Source organism: Mchenga conophoros, linkage group LG2, assembly GCF_057382185.1.
Source record: "Mchenga conophoros isolate Kocher_MC1m ecotype Shallow Benthic linkage group LG2, M_conophoros_male_GT1.1, whole genome shotgun sequence".
Taxonomy (NCBI): Eukaryota; Metazoa; Chordata; class Actinopteri; order Cichliformes; family Cichlidae; genus Mchenga; species Mchenga conophoros.
Window position 1 is genome coordinate 2,211,774 of NC_140527.1, and position 24,918 is coordinate 2,236,691.

General features: G+C 43.9%; 1 protein-coding gene across 7 annotated transcripts; it reads left to right on the forward strand.

Annotated features, from left to right (window-relative positions):
* Window positions 1-256: 256 nt before the first annotated feature.
* Window positions 257-24,615, forward strand: ugl (ureidoglycolate lyase). Of its 7 annotated transcripts, none has more exons than XM_085282778.1 (18): window positions 260-404; window positions 503-551; window positions 857-962; window positions 1,740-1,779; window positions 3,387-3,504; window positions 3,576-3,794; window positions 4,387-4,477; window positions 5,072-5,148; window positions 5,327-5,437; window positions 5,523-5,582; window positions 6,253-6,409; window positions 8,523-8,721; window positions 14,862-14,940; window positions 15,033-15,125; window positions 15,476-15,548; window positions 15,636-15,703; window positions 18,346-18,470; window positions 23,692-24,615. In XM_085282778.1, the coding sequence occupies exons 5-18, from the start codon at window positions 3,388-3,390 to the stop codon at window positions 23,855-23,857; spliced, it is 1,635 nt and encodes a 544-aa protein (XP_085138904.1). In that variant the 5' UTR covers window positions 260-404; window positions 503-551; window positions 857-962; window positions 1,740-1,779; window position 3,387; the 3' UTR covers window positions 23,858-24,615. The 7 variants fall into 7 exon arrangements, with proteins under 7 accessions (XP_085138895.1, XP_085138904.1, XP_085138918.1 ...); XM_085282792.1 differs by having other exon boundaries at window positions 1,740-1,778; window positions 3,379-3,504; XM_085282769.1 differs by lacking the exon at window positions 857-962 and having other exon boundaries at window positions 257-404.
* Window positions 24,616-24,918: the final 303 nt, after the last annotated feature.

Sequence of the window (24,918 nt, forward strand, 5' to 3'; positions counted from 1 at the left end):
ATAACTCATGAAAGAATAAAGTTACGTTGAAACCAAGCACACCATTGTTGTTCTTGTGACATTACCAATAAGTTTGATGTGTCACATGGTCCTCTCCCTATTGAAAAAACTAAAGTTGTATCCAAGATGGCCGACTTCTAAATGGCCACCATGGTCACCACCCATCTTGAGGAGTTTGCCCCCTCACATATACTAATGTGCCACAAACAGGACTTTAATACCACCAACCATTCCCATGTTGTTACGCTGTATCCATATGAATGACCCACCCTGTACAAAGTCCTTATTTAATGTGTGCAAGGTGACGAGAGGAAATGGGGCAAACGTGAGAATGAAGAAAAGGGCGAATGCATTACAACAGAATGAGAATGAGGACACCCCTCTAACCCTACGTTATGGAAAAGGTGAGTGTTGTTCATGATGTGCTCCTTTTGTAAAACCGTATTTTCACCTTTGAAATGTGTGTTTTTGACATTGATGGTGCATCTGCTTTTCTTTGTAGCACCTTTTATGGTTCACCTCCCTTCCAGGCTGCTATTTGATTCAAATGGGTTGGTGTGTTTTTTGATTTGTATTGTATGTTTTCCCTGCGCACTTACTACAAGAAGGAAGGCATTTCCCCCAACTTACAGAGTGCCTCAGTACTGTCCAGCAAAAACAGATAACATCCAGATAACATGAGTGTTGTTCTTTATACTTGACCCACTACATGCCAAACTCAAGAGTAACTGTCCAGTCTGTCCAGAAAAACCACAGTTTTGCTCATTACACATAAATAACATTGTTCATTTGAGCATGTGACTGAATAGTGTTTACTGTATGTTTGACTGGCTGCATGCTGAATTTCCACTTGTAGTTAAGGACTTTCAACTCTGAATACAAACAACTGTGTTGCTGTTTAACTAGTCGTCAAAGCAAAGTCCACGTCTGTGGAGTGAGCAGAGCACCGTCACTGCACGTCTGTGAGTACTCCTTTATTCTGCAGCTAAACAGACATGCACCGTACTGAATGTAGCTTTACGAGCAAAACGGCTGCAGCGATGGAGAGATGTCATTATGGAGTTTGAACAGCTTCATGAGATGTGCAGCAGCTGTATCTTGGTGCAGCATTTCCAGCTGGGATTACTGTGCTGTAGGCTGCACAGTAATCCAACGTGTCTGTTTTTGAAATGAAATGATTATTTTTCTCAGAACTGCATAGTGTGTAAAATATTGTGTTATTATTTCATCAACAAAAATGAAGCCAAAATCAAATAACTGAGAAACTTGTTATGGTGCTGGGTCCTTTACCCTCTTCTACCATTAACCTTTACTCTTGTATTTGTGTTTATTATTGTATGTTTCTGCTTAATTAGTTCTTTCTTCTGGTCATTTTGAGTGTTTTATTTTAGCTTTTCCCCTCACGCTTTTATGCTTGGTTTTAATTCTGTCTCCTTATATAATTAATTATTGCTAATTGTTTGAGTTAAGTCCCAGAGGCTCAGTCTTCCTGTCCTACTGTCTTCTGTGTGTTGTTAATTCTCTGTTTCCGTTGCTCTTTTTGTTACTTCCTGATTTATTTTGGTAGCTTCTGTCTCATTTGTCTTCTTGGATTAATTCCAGCAGCATCTCATTATTCTGGTTTCCCTCATGTGTACATTTACAGCCTCAGTCCTCCCTTTCTTCTCGTGTTGTAAAGTTATTTTGTTTGTATCTTTTCTGTCAGTCAAAAAATTTCGTTTGTTGTTCTCTTTTCACAGACTCAGAGTTTCGGGAACTTTGCATTCAGCCAAAACAAAGGTTTGTGTTTAGTTTACAACTGTCTGCTGGTGATGGTCTCATCTTATCTCATCTCATCTCATCTCATCTCATCTCATCTCATCTCATCTCATCTCATCTCATCTCATCTCATCTCATCTCATCTCATCTCATCTCATCTCATCTCTTCTCTTCTCTTCTCTTCTCTTCTCTTCTCTTCTCTTCTCTTCTCTTCTCTTCTCATCTCATCTCATCTCATCTCATCTCATCTCTTCTCTTCTCATCTTTAAATAAAATCCAAGTGAATAATGAACATGATGAACAGCTGCAGAGCTACAAGCTGAAATGTTGACAAACCCTGTTTGGTCTTTTTCTGGTCGTACTGCCGTGGACTTTGATAGCATGTTAAACGAGTCTCAGATGTAACTCTTTTTGATGTTATAGAGGTTGTCACACTTAACGATAATTCATTCATCAACTGGATTTGATAAGGACCTGGCTGCTACTTTCATTACTTTTCATCAAACGTTTTTTGAATTCTTCAACTGACCGTGCAGCAAAGATCCACCTGGTGCTCCTGCCCCACACAAATGTGTGACTGTGACTGTGCTGCTGTCCAAGCAGTCAAAGGTGGAGCTGTTGCTGAGGAAGGAGAGTCTACAGAGCCTGATGAACCAAGAGATAAAGCACAAACATGATATGGTCTCAACAAATTAACGTGACAAACGTTTCTTCCTGCGGTCTGGAGAAATATGAGCTCATTCTGTTCTGACGTTTGCTGTTTCACAGTATTTGGCCCAGAGACTCATACAGTGTTCCTACAACTGGCAAAACAAAGCCAGGACCTGGTCACCATCATTAAACTGCTGCTTCATTGAAATATTTCATCCTGACCTGAAACCTTTCCAGGTTCTGTTTTGAGTGCCTGCCACATAGTTTGTGCCAGAAACCATTAACATAATCTATGAAATTCACAGGTAGTTCATCTGAGACCCCTGATTCTGCAGCACTGCTAAAGGTCCTCATGCCTTTGACCAAACACCAAGTAATTAGGGTTAAACCTCGTGCTCTGCCAACAGAAGCCATCGTAAACCTTGCTTGCAGTCACCTTTCATTTCTGTGCCACCTTGTGGAGCCCACTTATGAAGCAGTGCGTCCCTCTACAGAAAATATGCAGACGCTGCACTTCTGACTTCACTAAGCTGCACTCTGTCAAAAAGTACTTAGTAGCATCAGCACACTGTGCTTGAACTAGCTGTTGCTGGGAAACTGAAAAATGTTCAGTAATATTTAATCTGGTTCTGTACACAAAGACTTTATGCAGCGGGTTACAAGGAGTGGTTACTCTCAGCCCCACAAACAAGCGCACACACTGAGCGGCGTCCTGAGAAAAGGATAACACCGAAGCCAAAACGGATTCTTTGCTCCTGTCACAGATTGTTTTCACAGGCTGCCATGTTATCTTTACCTTTGAGTGATACAAATATATCTGTACAGTAATAACCTTTCTTGCTGCTTAAATGACTAGACAACAGACTGTTTACTGGTCTGCATTTTAACTGGCAACACCACCTTTCTTTATGGGGGGGGGGGAATCCCAGGGACGTTTCGAATGGTGCTGAATACAAACCTTTTTGTCCTGTGTCCAGTATGGAGCTGTGTCCTTCTCCTTTAGGCCTGGAAAAAGAATGTGCAACTCTTTTTACCACTGACTCCCTCCACTTCCTGCATGAGCTGATTTCCACATTTGATGAGGAGGTGGACGAGGTAGGACAGCCAAAAAACCTCTTTGTGAATAAACGAAGGACTTGTTTGAGTCAGGGTGATTCTCTCTTCAGATTCTACAGCTGAGAGTGTCTAAAAAGGCCCAGCTGGATCTCACAGGTGATCTGCCAAGCTTCCTGGAAAGTACCAGACACATCAGGAGAGACCCAGACTGGAAGGTCCTTCCCGTCCCCTCAAGGCTCCAAAAGAGACATGTAGATATTGGAGACTTGGCACCCTGCGATACTGAGCACTTCATTAAAGCTCTTCTGTCACCAGCACAAGGCATACAGGTGCTACACAGGTGCAATAATGCAGAGCTAAAGGTGTAATGTTCACTGCTAACACTGGGTTTGCTCATGTCAGTGTGTTTTGTGTTGGTTTCAGCATTATCAAACTCACAATTCCAAAAAAGGTCAGACTTGTAAATACAAACAGCATGTAATGATTTGCTAATTTCATAAACCTGTTTTACTGACAACAGAACATGAAGTGTTTAAAACAACAGAATTTACCATCTGTAGGATCATAGTTGCTCAACAGTCCTTGGTCTTCTTTGGTCACACATTAGGTGTTTTACATTGGTGAAATTTATTTATTTGGTTGTTTCAAACAGGTGAATAAAATGGGGAGGAGTTAGCTGAACCAGAACCAACACCCTCGCTAGATTAGTTTCCTCTTAGACCGTTTAATCGAATGTCTGCCAACCAGTTTGAACACTGTTCACCTCCCAGCTGCACAGTCTGGGTTTGTTAAAAAACCGAATTCTTAATATTGATTTTTTATAATCATGTCTGACATCGTTACCTAAATTTATATATTAATGTTGTTTCTTCTGAGTCATTGCTGACTTTTTTCTTACAGAGCTCTTTTTGGTTTCTGCAGGTTGACTTTGATGATGGAAACTGCCCGACGTATTACAACCAGATCAAAGGCATTTACAATGTTTTTAAAGCAGTGCATAACCTGTTTCCCAGTAAGAGCTCTACTTCACCTTTATCTTCAGTTTACTCTGAGAGACACAGTCCGTACAATCTTAGTAAAAAGAAAGAACATTATATTGTCTTTACTCGTCTGCCTTCACATACATATGAGCTTGAGTGACAGCCAGGCTTAATCCATAGGGTTTAATATGATATCTTTCTACACTGAACTTCTAGAAGGTTTAGGAGTATATTTATGGGAATATGTTACCGTTCTTCCAAAAACACATTTGTGAGAAGGAGCAAATCTGAACGTGAAGTTTAGAGGTCTGTAGCTGCTGTCTTTGCAGAAAGTTGGTGACTTCTGCACACTATGGGCCACATGACCCGGGCTACCACTTTGTTTCTGTTGTTCTCGTCCACTCCTACTTTGATATAAGACTTGAATGTGGAATATTTAGCAGCAAGGAAATGTGTCCTTCATCCTCTCACTGTGCTGGAATTCCCTGAGCTCCTGAGAGTAACCCTTTGACTTTTTTACATTGAAGTTTTAACTTGTAAATCCGTAGAAAAATCCTTTAAAAAAGCTGTTTTTATTTTTACCATGTTTTCTCATAAGCTATTCCTCTGGCGTCCTTCGTCTGCAGATGTTCCACATGTATCTCAGGCTCCCGTGCTGATGCTGCGTCCCCGTGCGTGGAATATGGTGGAGCACAACATGATGGTAGTATTGAATTTTCATCAGTTTGTTACAGTGGTTGTTTTGTTGGAAGCAATCGAATGTGGTCTGAATACATAGACATAAGGGGCACAAATTCACTGAAATAACAGAAGTGGTACTAAGGATCATATACATGAAAGGACTGGTGAGGAAAACAACACGTGTGCTTTTCTGTGGTCAGGTGGAGGGGAAAGAAGCTCCTGGCCCGCTCTTTGACTTTGGGCTCCTCATGTTTCACTGTGGAAAGGCACTGTTCGAACACAAGAGTGGACCCTTTTTCTACCTGTCCAAAGTAACACACGTGCAAACCTACATATGTTCAAACATGCTGATGATTTCATTTATCTGGGTTTGCACTGTTATCCTTTGTTCTGTAGGTGGAGGGCTACATGGAGGCCAGACTCTGGAACAAAATATTTGTTTGGACACAGCAGAAGGTTTGCACTGTTTTTGGTCTTTATGTATAAACTTGTTTTTGTACTATGCCTTGTGTTTCTGGCTTGTAGCCGCTGTGCACTGGCCCTACAAGCACTGACAGCAGCCTAACACCGGCCTGCCACCTACCTTCCCTGTGCTCTCATGCACCTTGTAGAAGAGAGTTTAATGTGGAAGAAGTGGTTGATAAAGACTGACAAACAAAAGAGAAAAAAGATGGAGCTGAAAAGCTAAAAGCTCCTTTATCCTTTAACCTCAGGCCCTCTACAAGAGGCCGAGGTGAACTGAAGGCCATGTGCAGCATCTTCGGTGTTTCTGGGACTTCTCTGGACAGACACATGTCATTCCTGGGATCTACTGAACCCCAGGAACTGTGTACCAAGTATATATAACAGTTATATATAGGTATATAGAATTATGTTGAATCTGAAAACACATCAGATCTCAAAACGCAGGCTGTTAGTGCAACATACTCTTTGACTAACCAATGCACTCTCCTCTCCAGTAGCCTGGTGTAAACTGTCCAAAGCGTGATCCTTCTGTTCTTGTCCCAGTGTTACAGGGACATGCTAGCCAGGACAGTACCACAACAGTTAGAGCCTAAAGGGACTGGATGCATTGTTGACTGCTTCTATACGTATCTGACTGAATCCATGTCTCACATGTGTCTAGCTGGGTCTTCCTCTGGGCAGCATCAAGGCCACAGTGCTGATTGAAAATGTGTTAGCAGCCTTTGAGATGGAGGAGATTCTCTATGAGCTGCAAGAGCATTCAGCAGGACTCAACTGTGGCATCTGGGATTACTCAGCCTCCTTTGTCAATAAGTTTGGTGAGTTGAAAATTCTAGATTGTAGTCTGTGAAAAATCTGGACCCCACGCAGCGTTCAGGTGACTGTTTTCTGTTTCTTTTATTTAACACACAGAAATGTTTCTTTGTGGTTTGGCACCGAGGTCTTTTACAGGCAGTCAGCTTTGCATCTGACTCCACACTCTGAGGTCTCTAGTCTCAGGTCCCTGGCGTTACTAAAAGGAAGGAGACCTCGTTAGCACAACACCTGCCTCATCAGCCTTTCCTGCGCTGCCCCTTGAGCCCCCAGCACCACCCCTCCATGGCAGCAGAGCCAGAGACCACACCGCCTCACTGAGGCCGGGGCCGCATCCGGCCAAACCTAGACCCGTCAGTCAAAGGGCTGAGGGAACCGCCTAACCTCCTTTTTGGTCTTGGGATGGGGCAGGATCCAATGGCAGCCATGTCCTGCGCCTGTGGGCGCACCTGCACGCCTCACAAGTGGTAGCCCAAATGCCTGGGGCAGCTCCAGCACTGCAAACAACAGAGGGGCTAGCCAGCACTCTCAATTTCATTCATCCTTGTGAATGAACTTATGGACTTTTAAGTCTTATTGAGCTGCTCCACCAGCCCGTCACTCTGAGGATGGTAGCCGCTGGTCCGAACAGATTTAATGCCCCCTAATTTATACACCTCTTTTAGTGTGTGAGACATGAATGATGGGTGCTGGTCAGTCAGTATCTCTTTCAGGATGCCGGCCAGGAGATGAACTGAAACAGTGCCTGCAGCACACTCTTTGCAGAAATGGTGTGCAGTGGCAATGCTTCTGGATATCGCGTTAATGATACACCAGAGCTAATACAAAGTGATAGCCACTTGCACTCTGGTGATGGCCCGATTAAGTCCATACCTAAGCGTTTAAATGGGATCGCCCTTAATCGCAGTGAGTGCAAAGGCGTTTTTGCAATGGCCGGCTGGCTAACCAACTGACATTCGGGGGTGGATGTGGGAGTGGGAAAGAACGCCCCACTCTGCTCCTTCTGCCATGGCTGCCAGGTGGACAGCCAGGGTGAGCGCAGCCTCCAGGCTCGCTGACCAATGGCAGTGGAACCGGGCAGCCTCTCCACGAACTGCTTGACCTTTGCCAACACATGGGCCTCACCCTCTGATGGCTCAGGCTGCAGCCACCTCATCACATCATGCAATTTCCAGGCCCACGTGAATGGCCGGTCATCCCCCTTCATCTGGCTGGCCCAGAACCACCAGCAATGATCTTCCAGGCGATCCAGCACAGCCGGACAGATGTCCCAGAAGTTACCTCGTGAGGCTGGTGGCAGGCGGTGCCGTCTGGTCTTCCCCTGACAACAGCGGCAGCAGCCGCGGTGCACCACTCTGCTGCAGGCCACTGGCGCACCTCCCCTGTGGCCCAGAATGCCTTCAGGAAAACCTGTGGGTCATCACCTTTCCCCATCCAGTGCACAGTCACCTCCAGAGCAAGGGGGGGCAGCAACGGGGTCACCCTGACCATCCGCTCCAGCACCTGCATCTGCCCGTCAGCCTTTTTCCGCAGCTTGTGCAGCTGATCCTTCTGGGCAGCTGCCTGCTCCCGTTGCATGGCCACTATCTCTGCCAGCATCTGGGCCAGCAACTAAATCGGCTGCGCGGGCGGCGTGGCCTGAGGGTCGGACTGTGAAAAGTCTGGACACACAGAAATGTTTCTTTGTGGTTTGGCACAAGGCCTTTTCCAGACAGTCAGCTTTGCAGCTCTCTCGTCTCAGGTCCCCTGCACCACCCCTCCACTGCAGCAGAGCTAGAGACCACACCCCTGTCATTTTAGGTTTTTTCCTTCATTTCTGCACCAATTCTTGTGAAACCACAGATCTTCTACTGAAATTCAGCTGATTTCCATATTGATATTAAAGCCATAGTACTTCAGATAATATAATAATCTTGATATTATGTTTCCAATCTAAATCTGACTACAAAATAATATTTTAGATTTCCTTTTAGTCAATATTCCTGGGACTTAAGAGTTAAACCGCAGCCTAGTGGAAACTTTAGTAACTCTTAACAGTCCAGCAACTTTTCACAGTACATAAAGTGTACAACAAAGAACATGATCAAAAAGTCAAACTGAATTGAAGAAGTTCTCCAGGTCATCGACCAGCCTTCCTGTTGCCTGACCGCCATAAATACGTGAACATGGAGAAGCATTTTCTGCGCAGCTACATGGATCTGTTGGTTAAGACATGTCATCGGCGAGGAGCACTGGCCACTGGAGGCATGGCTGCCCTGCTGCTGCCTGAAGACCCACTCAGTGACACCTACAGGAGAGTGTTGGCTTCTGTCACAAGGTAGAAATATCTCCCATTAGATACTTGCATGCTCACAGCCTGAACATGCAGGCTTGTACATAGACTGTATGTGAAAAAGTGTTTTTCAGTTTCTAAATAAACGTGTTTATTATTTAGGGGAAAAAATCAATCCTACATGGCCCTGTGTAAAAAACATAATTCCCCCCTGTGTTGTACAGAAGACTTGCCCCAGCTAAGGTCACTGTTCATGACTCCACCATAAGAAATAGCAAAACTGGCCTGCATGGCAGATTTCTAAAACGAAGACCACAGCTGAGCAAAAGGAACATAAAGGCTCGTCTCAGTTCAGGAAACATTCTGATGATCCCCAAGACTTCTGGGACGTCTGGGAACATACTCTGTGGACTGACGAGACAAAAGTTAACTTTTTGGTAGATGCGTGTCCCGTGACATCTGGCGTAACTGTAACAGAGCATTTCGGAAAAGGAACACCATAGCAACAGTAAAATATGGTGGTGGTGGTAGTATGATGGTCTGGGGCTGTGGCTTGCTGTGGTAAATGGAGCCATGAATTCTGCTGTCTACTAAAACATCCTGAAGGAGAAAGCCCGGCCATCTGTTTGTGATTTCAACTTAAAGTGCAGTTGGTCCTGCAGCAAGAGAATGGTCCACCTCTGAATGGCTCAAGGAAAACAAAATAAAGACTTTGGTGTGGCCTAGTCAAAGTCCTGACCTGAATCCAATTGATATGCTTAGGTTATATGACCTTAAACAGGTGGTTCATGTTTGAAAACCCTCAAATGTGGCTGAAATACAACAATTTTATGAAGACGAGTGGGTCAGAATTCCTCCAATGCACTATGAAAGACTCATAGCCGGTGTTGGGGAGTAGCAGAATACATGTACCACCGTTACGTAGTTAAAATACAAACTATGAGTAACTGTATTCTGTTACAGTTACCGTTTAAAAAGGTGGTATTCAGAATACAGTTACTTCGTTGAAATAAAGGGATTACACGGCGGTCTTTTCCTGTTTCATATGTTCGGCTATGCCCTCTCTGTTTTCGGTTCCACGCTGGTGGAAACCCAAACAAAACAGGCATTAAGAGGCTCTAATGTCTGTGACTCAATCTCGCCGCCCATGTCACCACTGCTTGCAGCAGCATAATGACGTGAAGAAATACGTTAAAGAATTATTCACAAAAATGATTTAATATGAAGGCAGAGTGTTACAGGCATCGCCCTAAAGCACGCAGCCTGATGGGCAGTGTAGTCCGTGCTGCAGGGAGGATGGACTGCCATACCCGTCATGTGTCTGTGAGCGAGGAGGGAGAGAAAGGAAAAGTACGAGCTGTCACCGAGCAGAAACGGGAGCTGGAAGCATGTAAATATAATAATAACCACTGCAGCCAAGAAGAGTGCCTGACGAGCCCAGCTGTAAGTAAGCTATTAAGACTCGACTGTACGCTGTGTTCCTGTTTTCCTCTGAAACAATAAGCTCCATTGGAGCAGCCTTTCAACGCCTCTTTCTAAAACTTGACCCAGACAACAAAGTAAAGCTAGTTTTCGGCTATAAGCCCGACACGAGCCCGACATATTAGCCAGAGGTCCCTTTACTACGGTTCGGAGCCTTTATATACCTATTCACACAGGGACATGTAGGTTTGGACTTATCCCCTTAAAAATAAACACATAGTTCTTGCGTGTTATCTTTGTCTAATATTTAAATTTGTTTGATCCACACAGCGTCAGAAATATACATAAAGCATCAAAACTATATGCACCCCACTAATATTTGATTAGCAATGACAAATTACTCCTTGACTAGATGCTTGTTTTTAGCCATCAACAAGCTCCTGGCATTGTTTTTGCTAGATACCTGACCATTCTCCTTGGCAGAATTGGTAGAGTTTAAATGATTTGGTTTCCTGGTTTATAAGGATAAGCGTAGTCTACACATTTTCAGTAGTGTTGAAGTTGGGGCTTTGGGAAGGCCAATCCAGAAGTGTACAGTCCATTTCTAAAACTGCAGATTCCAGGATCATCAATTGAAACAATTGTACATAAAAATACATTTTGGAGTGTGTCCCCACTTTGCCAAGGTCTGAAAGAAGACCCAAACTGCCACCCTTATATGAGAGAAAATGTGTTAGGATGTTCAGGAACAACCCAGGAACCACCAAGCTTACCTAGAACTGAAACACCAGTGTCACTGAAACAACGAGGAGAAGAAGAAGTGGGTTAGCTTCACTAGGGTTAGGCTTAGCTTTCAAACCTAAGAATACTGCACCAGCTGCCAAGTATAGTGGCAGTACAGTCATGCTCTGAGACTGTTTTGCTGACAGTGGTACTGGTGGTACTGGGAGCCCACCATCAAAAGAGGATTTCACACCACCTCCTCCCACCACAACTCTTCATATTCATGAAGCAGATGTGAGGAAGCAGTTTAAGAGTCTGAATGCTCGGAAAGCTCCCGGCCCAGACGGCGTGTCTCCTGCCACCCTCAGACACTGTGCAAACGAGCTGGCCCCAGTGTTTTCTGGCATCTTCAACTCCTCACTGCAGGCATGTCATGTGCCTGCCTGCTTCAAGTCCTCTACCATAATCCCTGTCCCCAAGAAACCTAGGATCACTGGACTAAATGACTACAGACCCGTGGCTCTGACATCTGTGGTCATGAAGTCATTTGAGCGCCTGGTTCTCTCCCATCTCAGGACCTTCACGACCCCCCTCCTGGACCCCCTGCAGTTTGCATATAGAGCCAACAGGTCTGTAGATGACGCCATCAACATGGCCCTACACTTCATCCTGCAGCTTCTGGACTCCCCAGGAACCTACGCCAGGATCCTGTTTGTGGACTTCAGCTCTGCCTTCAACACCATCCTTCCAGACCATCTCCGAGGCAAGCTTTCCCAGATGAATGTGCCTGATCCCATCTGCCGGTGGATCACTGACTTCCTGACGGACAGGAAGCAGCACGTGAGGCTGGGAAAGAATGTCTCGGACTCCCGGACCATCAGCACCGGCTCCCCTCAGGGCTGTGTTCTTTCTCCTCTGCTCTTCTCCCTGTACACCAACTGCTGCACCTCCACCCACCAGTCTGTCAAGCTAATCAAGTTTGCAGATGACACCACCGTTATTGGACTCATGTCGGACGGGGATGAGTCTGCCTACAGGAGGGAGGTTGAACGTCTGGTGTCCTGGTGCAGCCACAACAACCTGGTGCTGAATGCCCAGAAGACAGTGGAGATTATTGTGGACTTCAGGAAGCACACAGCCCCACTCCCCCCCATCATCCTGACTGACACCCCCATCACCTCTGTGGACTCATTCCGCTTCCTGGGTACCACCATCACCCAGGACCTGAAGTGGGAGCCCACCATCACCTCCGTCATCAAGAAAGCCCAGCAGAGGATGTACTTCCTGAGGCAGCTGAAGAAATTCAACCTGCCAACACGGACGATGATGCAGTTCTACACTGCAATCATCGAGTCCATCCTCACCTCCTCCATCACCGTGTGGTACGCTGGAGCCACTATCAGGGACAAACAGAGACTGCAGCGTGTTGTGCGCTCTGCTGAGAAGGTGATTGGCTGCAGACTCCCATCTCTGCAGGACCTGTACACCTCCAGGACACTGGGGCGTGCAGCTCGGATCTCAGCTGACCCTTCTCACCCTGGACACAGTCTGTTTGACCTGCTCCCCTCAGGCAGGAGGCTCCGGTCCATTCGCACCAGAACCTCTCGCCATAAGAACAGTTTCTTCCCCTCTGCTGTTGGACACATGAACAATAACCATATGACTGTACCCGCCACTAACACATGACCTTACGCTGTGTCACTGCATCATTCCATGTTTGGCACTGATCACCACCTGCACTCATGTATATATCTTTCAACGTAGCACTCATAATTCTTATTCTTACTTTTATTTTTCCATGTCTATTTAAGTGCTATTTATGACACTATGTTTGCACTGAAGCACCGCAGCAATTTCCTAATGTTGTAAACCTGCTCAACATTTGGCAATAAACCCCATTCTGATTCTGATTCTGATTCTTATTCTGGTGCACAGGGGATAGAATAATGAATAAAACAGTTTTCACTCTGAATTCTTCCATTTCACCTTAATCCAACAGCTGACAGTCAAAACCTGGAAATAACCGGGTGGTCCAATAGAACAACTTACTCATCTACACATCAGAACTGTGATGGGAACGGACAAAGCAGGCTAACATTAAGTTTGTGGAATGGCCTTCCCAATGCACCCACCTAGGCCTCATTGAAAATTTATGAACTATGCTTATTAGTCATATATGAAGCTAGAAATACACCAGAAGCTTGTGGATGGCTGCCAAAAGCTTCTGTTGAAGTACAACTTGCTAAAGCACATTTAAACAAATATTAATGGAAATCTATGAATACTTTTAACCCTGTATGTACTTCTGACACTGAGCCTCTGTGGATTTCTTTCAGTAGATGTGAGCAGGGTTGGGTCTGTCATGCTTGGTGCTGTGGCAGGCAGGATGCAGAGGGATGAACTTAAAGAAGCAGCTTTATTGTGCTGTGCAAAAGACACTCAAAAAATAAACTCACGAAAAACAAACTAGAAACTGGAAACTAAAAACTAAAACTTGGAACAGGGAGCCATGAGGGGAAACCAGAAACATGGAGAAACTCACAGCACATGGGTGTGGGAAGTGGAAAACACAGGGCGTAAATAGACAGAGAAGTAGCTGTCAGTGGCAGTGTCATGGTTGGTGGTCGACCACGTGGCCAACGGTACTTCACAGGGGCCCGGCAGAGGTGACGAACCTTCTCAGGGGGTTCACCCATCCAGCTCTGGTTTCTCTGGTCAGGCCTGCACAGGACTTGCAACAGGCTCCGGTGATGGGTGTCCCTCATGCTCAGGCAGCGAGGGACCGCCTGCCTTGACCTCTGCAGCAGGTGGTGGCATGAAGGCTGCAGGGGGCTGGACAGGCTCGGCTGATTCTCCAGCTGGCAAGGCTTTGGTCAGTGGTTGTTCATCGATGGGCATGCCACTTTGCATATTAATGACCCATCGTTCCTTCAGTGGGCTGGTTTCAGTCATTGTGCAAAAGTACTGTTTATAAGATTGAAACCTGCAGTCAGCTGAGACTGAAGACGTCACTTGGATGAGTGATGAAACACTTCTCCCACTGAAAACGTCCAGATGAACAGAATCAACCTTTTGGGATAAACATACAACATAAATACACAAGAGGGTGATGAGGGAGGAGGAAGAAGAAACATATGGGGAACACAGCTGAGGCAAATACACATAATGGCAAGAGAGGAGGAAAACTGAACACACTGAACATAGGATGTGACACTGTCAAACAAACAGGAAACACTAAGACACATTAAAAATACCAGTCAACATATACTGGTCAAATACACAGCTAGACACAGGCTGGGAGGAAGGAGCAGCCAGAAAAATCCACCCGACCTGTTCCAGACCCTGACAAGACCTCGACTTCTCCTTTGATTATGTACTGTAGTTAAGGTCTTCAAGTCCTCACAACCTTCTGAAATCACCTTGATGCAAACTCAACCACTCAAGTAAGGAAATCTCAGAAAGTCGATCCCATTTTAATCCCCAGTGGATTAAAATCCCAGTCATTTCATATCCAACGAACAGAGCCCACTTTGTGATTTCCTTACCTGGATAATTGCATGCATCAACTGAAATTGTAAAAGTCCCCTGGATGACTGACAGATGTTTCTCCCACAGAAAATAATACTTCCAGATGAACAGAATCAACTTCCTGGGATTCTGAAATTGTTCCAGAATTTGTAGATGGTGTTTTTTTATAGATTGGTGAACCTACCCCCATCTTTACTTCTTTACTTCTCCAGTACGTGCCATGTTACTGACATGTTGCCAGTTAGCCTGTGACTAAAATATGGGTTTCTGAGATTAGCAAATAGCATTTTATTTTTATTTACATTTTACAGTGTGTGTTTGTGTGTCAGTGTGCGTGGATAAGTGTGTGTGTATAACGTCTGTATTTGGTATATGTGCATTTTATTAAACTCAAGAAATGTTCATTATTGTTTTCCCCACAGGGTATAGCATATGAAAATATGACAATACATACAATCTGAATACATATTCAGTGATGTCCGCTGATCCAGTTGTGTTTTTCCACCTTTCAGGTTGAAGTTATTAGAGATTACTGCAGGTGTGGATGGTTTCATGGTATATGACCTAAATTTGGTTGAGCCCATGCAGAAAGTGAGCGCTGACACATATAAAGCTTTATATGCATATAAAGTTACAGTGATTGGCAAATGTGAAAGTGTGTGGCAATTCTTCATCTTTTCCAGCTCTTCAAGGGCCACACCGAAGGAGATAACCAGCTTGACCAGCTCCGAAATGACGTGACTGTATTTCCTGAAGACTTGCTATCCATGCCTTCAGTTAGTGGTTGCTCTTAGTGAACTGCAGAACACACCTCAAACTTTTAACAGTAATATTACAGTTAGCATTACATTTAATTGATTGAAATACATGAGATTTTAGTGTGGGTAGGAAGACTTCATCCAACAGGAAGAGGGAGGCTTTCACATCTAGATGATGTTAGGCATGAGTGAAAACATCCTCTATACCAGATGCATACGATATAGTTTTCTGTCCACAGAATAACCACTTTGCCTCATTTATTTTAGATGATGAATCAAACATTGTGTTCTTTTCCTAAAGATATTTAATTAGAATTATATATATAATATAATATATAAAACATTTTGGTGTGCTGTATTCTTCGTAGGGAGGAGTCACGCTTAATGGTTTGAAGTATAACATTGCAGTTGGTGTGCTCTTTATTAATGCTTGGCTATCAGGTTTGTACTTTTATATTATCCATGGAAAAATGCTTAATGCACTAAATGCTATATACATGTATGTTGATACCATTTTGTGTTTCTAAGGTAAAGGCCACTTCTTCTACAAAGGCCAGGTTGAAGATTCTGCCACAGCAGAAATTTCTAGATCGCAGGTGAGTTCTCAAAGCGAGCACCACAGAGCATATGTTGCTGAGATTCATGTAGAGCTTGATCTACACCCACAAGTAATTAGTATTTAGCATATATTTAAATGTTTTTGACAATGTTGTTTGGGAAACAAGCACATTTCTTTTTTAAATTTGCTCTAATAGATACATATTTAACACAGTGACTAAGATGCACCCTGTAATTTGTTTGTTTGTTTGTTTTTGTTTTTCATTCAGTGTCATGTGGCATGCTTCTTTCTCCTTTTAGCGGCATTTTTTTTAAAGTATCACTGAATAGGTTTTGCTTGTGGGTTAATTACTTCATGTAGTCAGTGTTGGGAAGGTCACTTGTAAAAAAGTAGTTTGTAACATATTCCATGAAGTTACTTAATGTGAGTAACGTGTTCTGAATACTTTGGATTACTTGATATATTGTCATGCCTTTTACAGCTACATGAATGTACTATTGCTGTGTGACTTATTACTGTTACTGAAGGCTACCTGCAACCAAGCTAACATTGTTAGCTGAGGTTAGTTCATCGACTGCAGACTGTTAGACTTGGTGGAGTAACAGTAGGTGGACATTAGGTAAGGCTGCACTTTTTGCAGCGATCTCATACAGAAAACTGTTTCTGTATCAGTAATATGTTTTCTTTCTGTCTGCTTTCAGAACTGCACATGATTATTTGCAGCTAGCAGGTTGTAATGCTGCCTTCATTAATAGTAATAAATCACACAGCAGTAGTACATCCAAGATACTGAAGTGGCACGTAACCCAGGTAGTTACCACAACTAAAACAAGCTAGCTGCAGTAGGCTAATGTTAGTTTTTTTTAAAAAGAACGTACTTCCAGATGTTTCTTCAGGTTGGGTCTTTTGACGCTGAGAGCAGCTTGGTTGCTGGCAAACAGAGTTTGCATTGCACGGTCAGATTTCATCCCTTTCTTCTTTAAATGTGAAGTGTGTCGGAATTTCCAAGTAAGAAATGCATTGCTGCCCGTGCACTGCTGGCTCTGTTGTGCTGGACATTGTTCTGGTGTTCCCCAGGGTTCTGTACTGGGCCCCAAACTATTTCTTATTTATAAAAATACATTTGTAAAGTATCTGATATATTAAAACTGGTTTTATTTTCAGATGACACAAATAGTTTTGTTCTGGGGTAATCTAATGGAACTGCTGGGTATAGTTTGACAGGAACAAACTATGTAAAACCAAAATGATGTTATTTGTAAATCCTCAATTAAAGTCAAAGTGCAGATTGATTTAGATTGTGTGGAAACTGAAAGACTTCATGAACATAAGGGTCTTGGTGTAATACTGGATACAAAATAAGATGGAAATCTCATATAAAACATGTACAGAACAAAGTTTCAAGAAGCATTTCAATATTGAGTAAAGCAAAACACATTCTGGACCACAAAACACTCCACAGTCTTCACACTCACCGTTCACTGATTTCACCGTATTTGAATTACTGGGCACTCAGGTCTGGGTGGAAGTTTTTCTCAAATTTCAGCCTGTAAGATTCTGGCACTCATTAGTTGTTTTAAAGAGCAAATGTTCTTTGGCCAGTTTTTAGAAGGGCTGATTGAGAGGTGGAAAGACCGTCGCATACAGCTGCTCCATCTTCATCTCTTACACATGAATGCCTTTGACCTCAAACTGCTCCTGTTAACTCCACCTCCTTTATGCACACAGCTGTGGCTCCACTGTAGATGTACCTGTTTGAGGACGGAGATTTAGGCAGTGGGGCAAGATTACCAGCAACAGCACCCAGTTGAATTCCCTCTACAGGAGCTTGCTTACCAAACAACACCTTTCATCCAGCTTTGTGCACAGAGCTCCTTCAGCTATTTTATTCTTGACATTTAAGGATACAGGCACATGAAGTTTGTTAAGTGTGTAAGATTATCTTCCTATCAAACTTAAACTCCATCTACTCTAGTGTCCCCTGGGCTAGGGGTAACCTAGTCCTACTATGAAATGTAACTCCCCACTCTCAAGTAAAGGACAGCAATGCAGAAAAATTCAGGATGCCAGACAGCAGTGTGTTTGCTTCAGAGGTGAGCAATGCCAAAACAACAAAGATTTGAATAACAAATCTTCAAGGTCCATAAGCAATAACCAAGAAAAGAAAATCAACAAAAAACACTTCTCACTGCTACTAATCTGCTGCCAGCTGTTCTGTATGTACTGTGGATACGTATTTACAAACATTATTTAACTGCTGCCTCTGTGTTGGGTGCAGAGATGCAAAGTGGCTGTCAGCTGGAGGTTAACAGACCGCAGTCCATCCAATCATGCAATCCACATCTACCAACTTCCACCCAATAGAAGTGGAAGCTAATCCGCCGTCTCCACCTGTGTCACAGCATACACATAGACATGCACTCGTTCACACCATGGAAGAGGGGAAACTGCGTGCACCTCCACACACTCTGTCAGTGCGCTCCAGGGCAGCTGTGGCTACAATGTAGCTGCCATCACCAGGGTGTGAATGTGTGGATGTGTAAAGCGCTTTGGGGTCCTTAGGGACTAAGTAAAGCGCTATACAAATGCAGGCCATTTACCATTTAATGGGAGGAGCCAACTTAACATGAGCCGTGATCATAGATCATAAGACCATGTTTTGCTTTGTGTCTTTGTCAGGTGTGGCAGTGGGTCCGTCATCAGACCCGGCTGGAGGACGATGGCAGGGTGGTGAGCAGGCAGCTGGTGACTGACCTCATCAAGGAGCTCATCATGGACCTCAGTCCCCACTGTGGCTCTGTTAGGTAAGCAAATGCACCCTCTTTGAAGAGGATATGGTAGGTGAGTGGTTCCAGTGACATCCTTCATTGAAGAATACAATATATATGTTTAATGCCTTCTTAATGTAAATAATAATTAATTTTTAATTGACTGATGAATCCTGTGTCCCAGGATATTTGCACCAACTTTTTTGATTAAATGAGAGTTTTCACCATAATCTCAGCATGGAGAAGATTTGTCAAATTATGCTACTAATGCTTTTAAATGTCACAGAAAATGTGGAAAAAATGGAAAAGTGACAGATTTTTTTGGGATACCTTTCTATTGCTTCTTTTACTGCAGAAAGATTTAATGAAACCCGAGTTTGTCTTAGTCGCATGATTTCTTTTTTCTGTCATCCAATAATTTTTGTTGAGCCATAATCAACAAATATGCAGTTTGTTTCAAGAGTGTTGGTCAGGGCTGTGCAGAGATGTTTGAAGGGGGGTGCTCAAAGTTAAAAGGGGCACATAGAACCAGGCTGAATAACAACAAACCACATTCATCAGGACTCTAATATGGAACTGCATCACAGAGTCATCAGGTGGGGGCAATGCAAAGCAAACGTAGCCCATGTTTACCTGCTGGGGTGCAATGTTGCTGCTGCTCCTGCGGCTGATAGTGCTGCAGGGCAGGGTTATGTTGATCTGAGACTGTAGACATTAAAAAGTCCACAGGAGAGATGGTAGCTGATTAAGGAAGTGTTATAAAATAATAATAAAATGTAAAGATTGGTGTCAGCACTTTGAACCATAAGGCAACAGATTGAAAAACTGTGAGAAATAAAGTGAAACTGGAATATTAGTAGGGCAAAGGAAAGAGGTGGTCATAGTAGGGTAAGAATGTAACAAAAAATACATGCACATAGAACACACACAACACATACAGTATTCTCCAGAATACTGTATATACTATGGCCACAAGTTTGCATCCTGGTGCTCTGACATCAAGAGTGGGCATTGGTTAATAGTCATCAGGTCATCATGTGACTGATGCAAGCCAGGTCCTTTTATTTAGCTAAACTGTGATTAATTAGTTAAATGTTATTGTTGAGGTGCACTCCGAAATAAAGTAAAAAAGAAAAATGCTTGAAGAAAAAGGCACATGGAGCACCCATGTTCTTTTGATCCTCTTTTGCTAAAATTTGTTATATATATAAAAAAAAACAAAACACCCAGCACGCCCCTGCAGGCGGTTTATCCTTCAAGCTCGGGTCCTCTACCAGAGGCCTGGGAGCTTGAGGGTCCTGCGCAGTATCTTAGCTGTTCCCAGGACTGCGCTCTTCTGGACAGAGATCTCCGATGTTGTTCCCGGGATCTGCTGGAGCCACTCGCCTAGCTTGGGAGTCACCGCACCTAGTGCTCCGATTACCACGGGGACCACCGTTACCTTCACCCTCCACATCCTCTCGAGCTCTTCTCTGAGCCCTTGGTATTTCTCCAGCTTCTCGTGTTCCTTCTTCCTGATATTGCTGTCATTTGAACCGCTACATCGATCACTACGGCCGTCTTCTTCTGTTTGTCTACCACCACTATGTCCGGTTGGTTAGCCACCACCATTTTGTCCGTCTGTATCTGGAAGTCCCACAGGATCTTAGCTCGGTCATTCTCCACCACCCTTGGGGGCATCTCCCATTTTGACCTCGGGACTTCCAGGTTATACTCGGCACAGATGTTCCTGTACACTATGCCGGCCACTTGGTTATGGCGTTCCATGTATGCCTTGCCTGCTAGCATCTTGCACCCTGCTGTTATGTGCTGGATTGTCTCTGGGGCCTCTTTACACAGCCTGCACCTGGGGTCTTGCCTGGTGTGATAGACCCCAGCCTCTATGGATCTTGTGCTCAGAGCTTGTTCTTGTGCTGCCATGATTAGTGCCTCTGTGCTGTCTTTCAGTCCAGCTTTGTCCAGCCACTGGTAGGATTTCTGGATATCAGCCACCTCCTCTATCTGCCGGTGGTACATACCGTGCAGGGGCCTGTCCTTCCATGATGGTTCCTCGTCTCCCTCCTCTTTCTTGGGTTTCTGCTGCCTGAGGTATTCACTGAGCACTCGGTCAGTTGGGGCCATCTTCCCAATGTATTCTTGGATGTTCCTTGTCTCATCCTGGACTGTGGTGCTGACACTCACCAGTCCCCGGCCCCCTTCCTTCCGCTTAGCGTACAGCCTCAGGGTGCTGGACTTGGGGTGAAACCCTCCATGCATGGTAAGGAGCTTTCTTGTCTTTATGTCAGTGGCTTCTATCTCCTCCTTTGGCCATCTTATTATCCCAGCAGGGTACCTGATCACGGGCAGGGCGTATGTGTTGATGGCCCGGATCTTGTTCTTACGATTCAGCTGACAATATATATATATATATATATATATATATATATATATATATATATATTAGGGGTGTAGCGATACACAAAATTCACAGTTCGGTTCGATACTTTTTCTTTTTGTTTTTTTTTTTCCTTTTTTGTGTCCCGTTTGGATCTTTAACCATCAGAATTGTTGTCTTAAGGCCAAGAAAGATGCCAAGCGGATTTATTTTACGATATTTTTTGATATTTTTTTGATACAAAAAAATGTTCATGCCTTTTTAATTTGTCATTTATTAAAATTATAAATATATATTTTAACTCAAAAGTACAGTTTTTAAATGTAATGTTGCTGAAACAACAAAGTAATAAAATAATAAATCTATCTGATGGAGAAATCACTCATCTTTGGAAAAGAGAGTTTATTACAGAGAAATGGCTCTTTCAAAATAAAAGCTATACTATACGCTTCTTCTGGGCTATATTCTCAGCAGCATATTAAACATATCAGGTCCCCATAAGGAGAATCCTGTGCTAACGGCTGTCTAAATGACTCGGGTAAAGTTTGTAGCATGCGTGCTTGTTGTTTTTGTCTGCCTCCACTTGTCTTTGCACTAGGATGATGTCGGAGTAAATGTGCAGTCATATTCGTTGTGTTCCCACTAGTGCTGTCAGCGTTAATTTGAAATGACGTTAACGCCACAACACGGCAAATCTCCGTTAACGAGCTACCGCGGATCGCCCCGTGCGTGGGGCTGGACGGCATCAACATGTTCAAGTTCAAGTTCAAATTTTATTCGCCACATGCAGTGGCATTTTAGATTAGTTGCAATGGGAAAGTACAAGAGGAAAAAAAGAGACCTCTACTCATGCTGGGCTACAGGAGGACAGCATGAGAACAGGAAACAAAAAACTCCTCTGCACAGAAAGCACATAAATGTCCACAGCACAACATTATAGAGCATGTGACCAGCAACAGAGGTGGGTAGGGGATGAGGAGTAACCCCAGGCAACACAGCAGCCATCCTGCCTGCGCCGACTCTCCAGCGCGGGCCCAGACCCGCCTCGTGTTCCCAGGAGGCAACAAGCATCGAAGGCATTGGAAGGGGAGGGGGGATGAGTGAGTGCTTATCAGTGTAAGTGTATATGTGTGTGCGTGTGTTCCGCGAGCGGGGAATTATATATATATATATATATATATATAAACACCCAGCACGCCCCTGCAGGCGGTTTATCCTTCAAGCTCGGGTCCTCTACCAGAGGCCTGGGAGCTTGAGGGTCCTGCGCAGTATCTTAGCTGTTCCCAGGACTGCGCTCTTCTGGACAGAGATCTCCGATGCTGTTCCCGGGATCTGCTGGAGCCACTCGCCTAGCTTGGGAGTCACCGCACCTAGTGCTCCGATTACCACGGGGACCACCGTTACCTTCACCCTCCACATCCTCTCGAGCTCTTCTCTGAGCCCTTGGTATTTCTCCAGCTTCTCGTGTTCCTTCTTCCTGATATTGCTGTCATTTGAACCGCTACATCGATCACTACGGCCGTCTTCTTCTGTTTGTCTACCACCACTATGTCCGGTTGGTTAGCCACCACCATTTTGTCCGTCTGTATCTGGAAGTCCCACAGGATCTTAGCTCGGTCATTCTCCACCACCCTTGGGGGCATCTCCCATTTTGACCTCGGGACTTCCAGATTATACTCGGCACAGATGTTCCTGTATATATATATATAGATATCTATATATATATATATATCTGTCAAGATCTCTGTCTAAATAAATACATTTGGGTAAATTCCCAGTTGATTAAACATGCAACTATTTTTCAGTGTATTGATTGCACATTTTATTGTGCAACAGCTTTTGCACGACAAAACTCGATGGGTCAGTTGAGCTGTGCACCAGCTGTATAAGCACTGACAGCAGCCCATTGGTTAATTTTCAAATTCATGATGCATGTATAACCTTTTAGAGTTTTCACTGAAACACCACATCCATGACACCTATAATTTCTGAACATCCTTAATTTGCTTATGATGCAAACTCACCTTTTAGTTTTTGTTTTGTTTTTGTTTGCTTTTTTGCAGTTACTTTGACACATACCACCTTCCTAAGCATTGTTGTAGACCACGTACACCCTTTCATGGAAACAGTTCCAATAGTCCATTTGGCTTAGAAAGGTTCTTAACTGAGAGACACGACCTGAAAGTATCTGTGTGGCGATCATGATTAAAGTTCCAATTCTTCAAATACTAAGGAAAGGAGCTTCAGTGCTTATTGCCTCCCTTAGCATAGGATGCACTAGACCAGGGGTGGGCAACTCCAGGCCTCGAGGGCCGGTGTCCCTGCAGGTTTTAGACGTGTCCTTGATCCAACACAGCTGATTTAAATGGCTAAATGACCTCCTCAACATGTCTTGAAGTTCTCCAGAGGCCTGGTAATGAACTAATCATGCGATTCAGGTGTGTTGACCCAGGGTGAGATCGAAAACCTGCAGGTTTTGGTTTTCCTAAACGTGCATGTTATAGCATATGTAAGATGATGTTTTCTTTTTCTTTTCTCGCTCTGATAAAATAGGGCGGCAGAGCAGGTCACCTAGCAGGTTGGTGGTTCGTTCCCCATCTGCATGCCAAATATCCTCGCACAAGACGCTAACACCAAGTTGCTCTCCGATGCATCCACCAGAATATGGATGTGTGTCAATTATAGACAGAAAACACTTATACAAGTGCACTGAAAATGTCTGAATCTGTGAGTGGGTGTTTGATGCAAGTTGTGTGCTCAGAGCAGCAAAGCACTATATAAAAACCAACCCATTTACCATTTATCGTTGCAAGATAGCTGCAACATTTCTGCCAGAGGGCAGTCTGAATAAGCTATTTTCAGGATTTTATCTTTCTTTTTCAGACAGAGGTTACACACAGCAGCAAACATGTTCCAGGAGGTGATCGCAAAGAGACATTTTCCAGACTTCATCACTACCTACCTGAACCAGGACCACACCTTCCTCAGCTCCCAGAACGCTGAACCCATGCAAGCTCTGGACAAAGACCTGAGGCGATCGAAACTGTGAAGCTGTGGCACTATATACCTCTGTGTGTGCTGGGGGGGATAGACACATCTGACAGCTCAGATATTTAAACCCTACTTGAGACTGTCCTTTAATGGGTCACTGAACCACTATTACCAGATGTTTCAGGTCAAACCATTATGAGCTATCGAGGTCATCAGATGCAAGATGTGAGATGCAAGATCTCAGAGCTGTAGTGTAGGTGGCACATGGTGTTATAAGCCCCCCTCTGTTTAAAGATGGCTGTTCATTAGGTTATCTAAGTTCTTTTGTTTATTAGATTCCCCTTGTGCTTTCAGCCCCTGTGGTAAGTCTCCTTTGTCCTTTATGTGTTTCATGTCTGCATGTCTTGTGTTGTCAAGTTCATGTTGTCGTGTCTGCGTCTCATTATGTTTCCTGTTTTATTTTGAAGAGGTCCTGTGTTCCTGTGTTCGATGTGTTTAGTTTTACGTTTCTTCTGTGTCAGCTGTTTCCCCATGTGTTCCCACTTCCCTCATTATCTTCCTGTGTGTATTTAGTCCGTGTGTTTTCAGGCTTTCCTTGTCTGATCGTCTGCAGTTTTTCCAGGCCATTCATGCTTCCATACCACATTGCAATGTTTAGAGCTTTTCTTGTCTGTTTTTCTATTCAGCGGGGTTTTTCATGGTTCATGTTTCCTTTCTAGTTTACCCAGTTTAGGACATTGTTTAGTTTTGCATTGTGTTCACCATTTTATTTTTGTACCTTTTCCTGCCTCAATAAAAAGCTCATCTTCAGTTAAAGTTGAGTTGTGGTATGACCTCACCTGGGTCCACTCTTCACACTTCACACAGTTTGCCCCGGCAGACTGGACAAAGGAGGATTCCTCCTTCAGTCCATCTGTGTTCTTGGTCTAAAATGCAGACAGTACAACTCTGTATCTAACCAATAAAGGACATTCTTGGATGTCAATGTTCACATTTGGACTGACTGTAATTTGTTATTATCAGCAGATCCTAAAAGCCTTTGTTAGGGTGCCTGGATCGTTGACCCAGTGTTTTGTGTTGATGGGTTTTTGAGTCTTGTTTAATCGTCACTGTTATGTT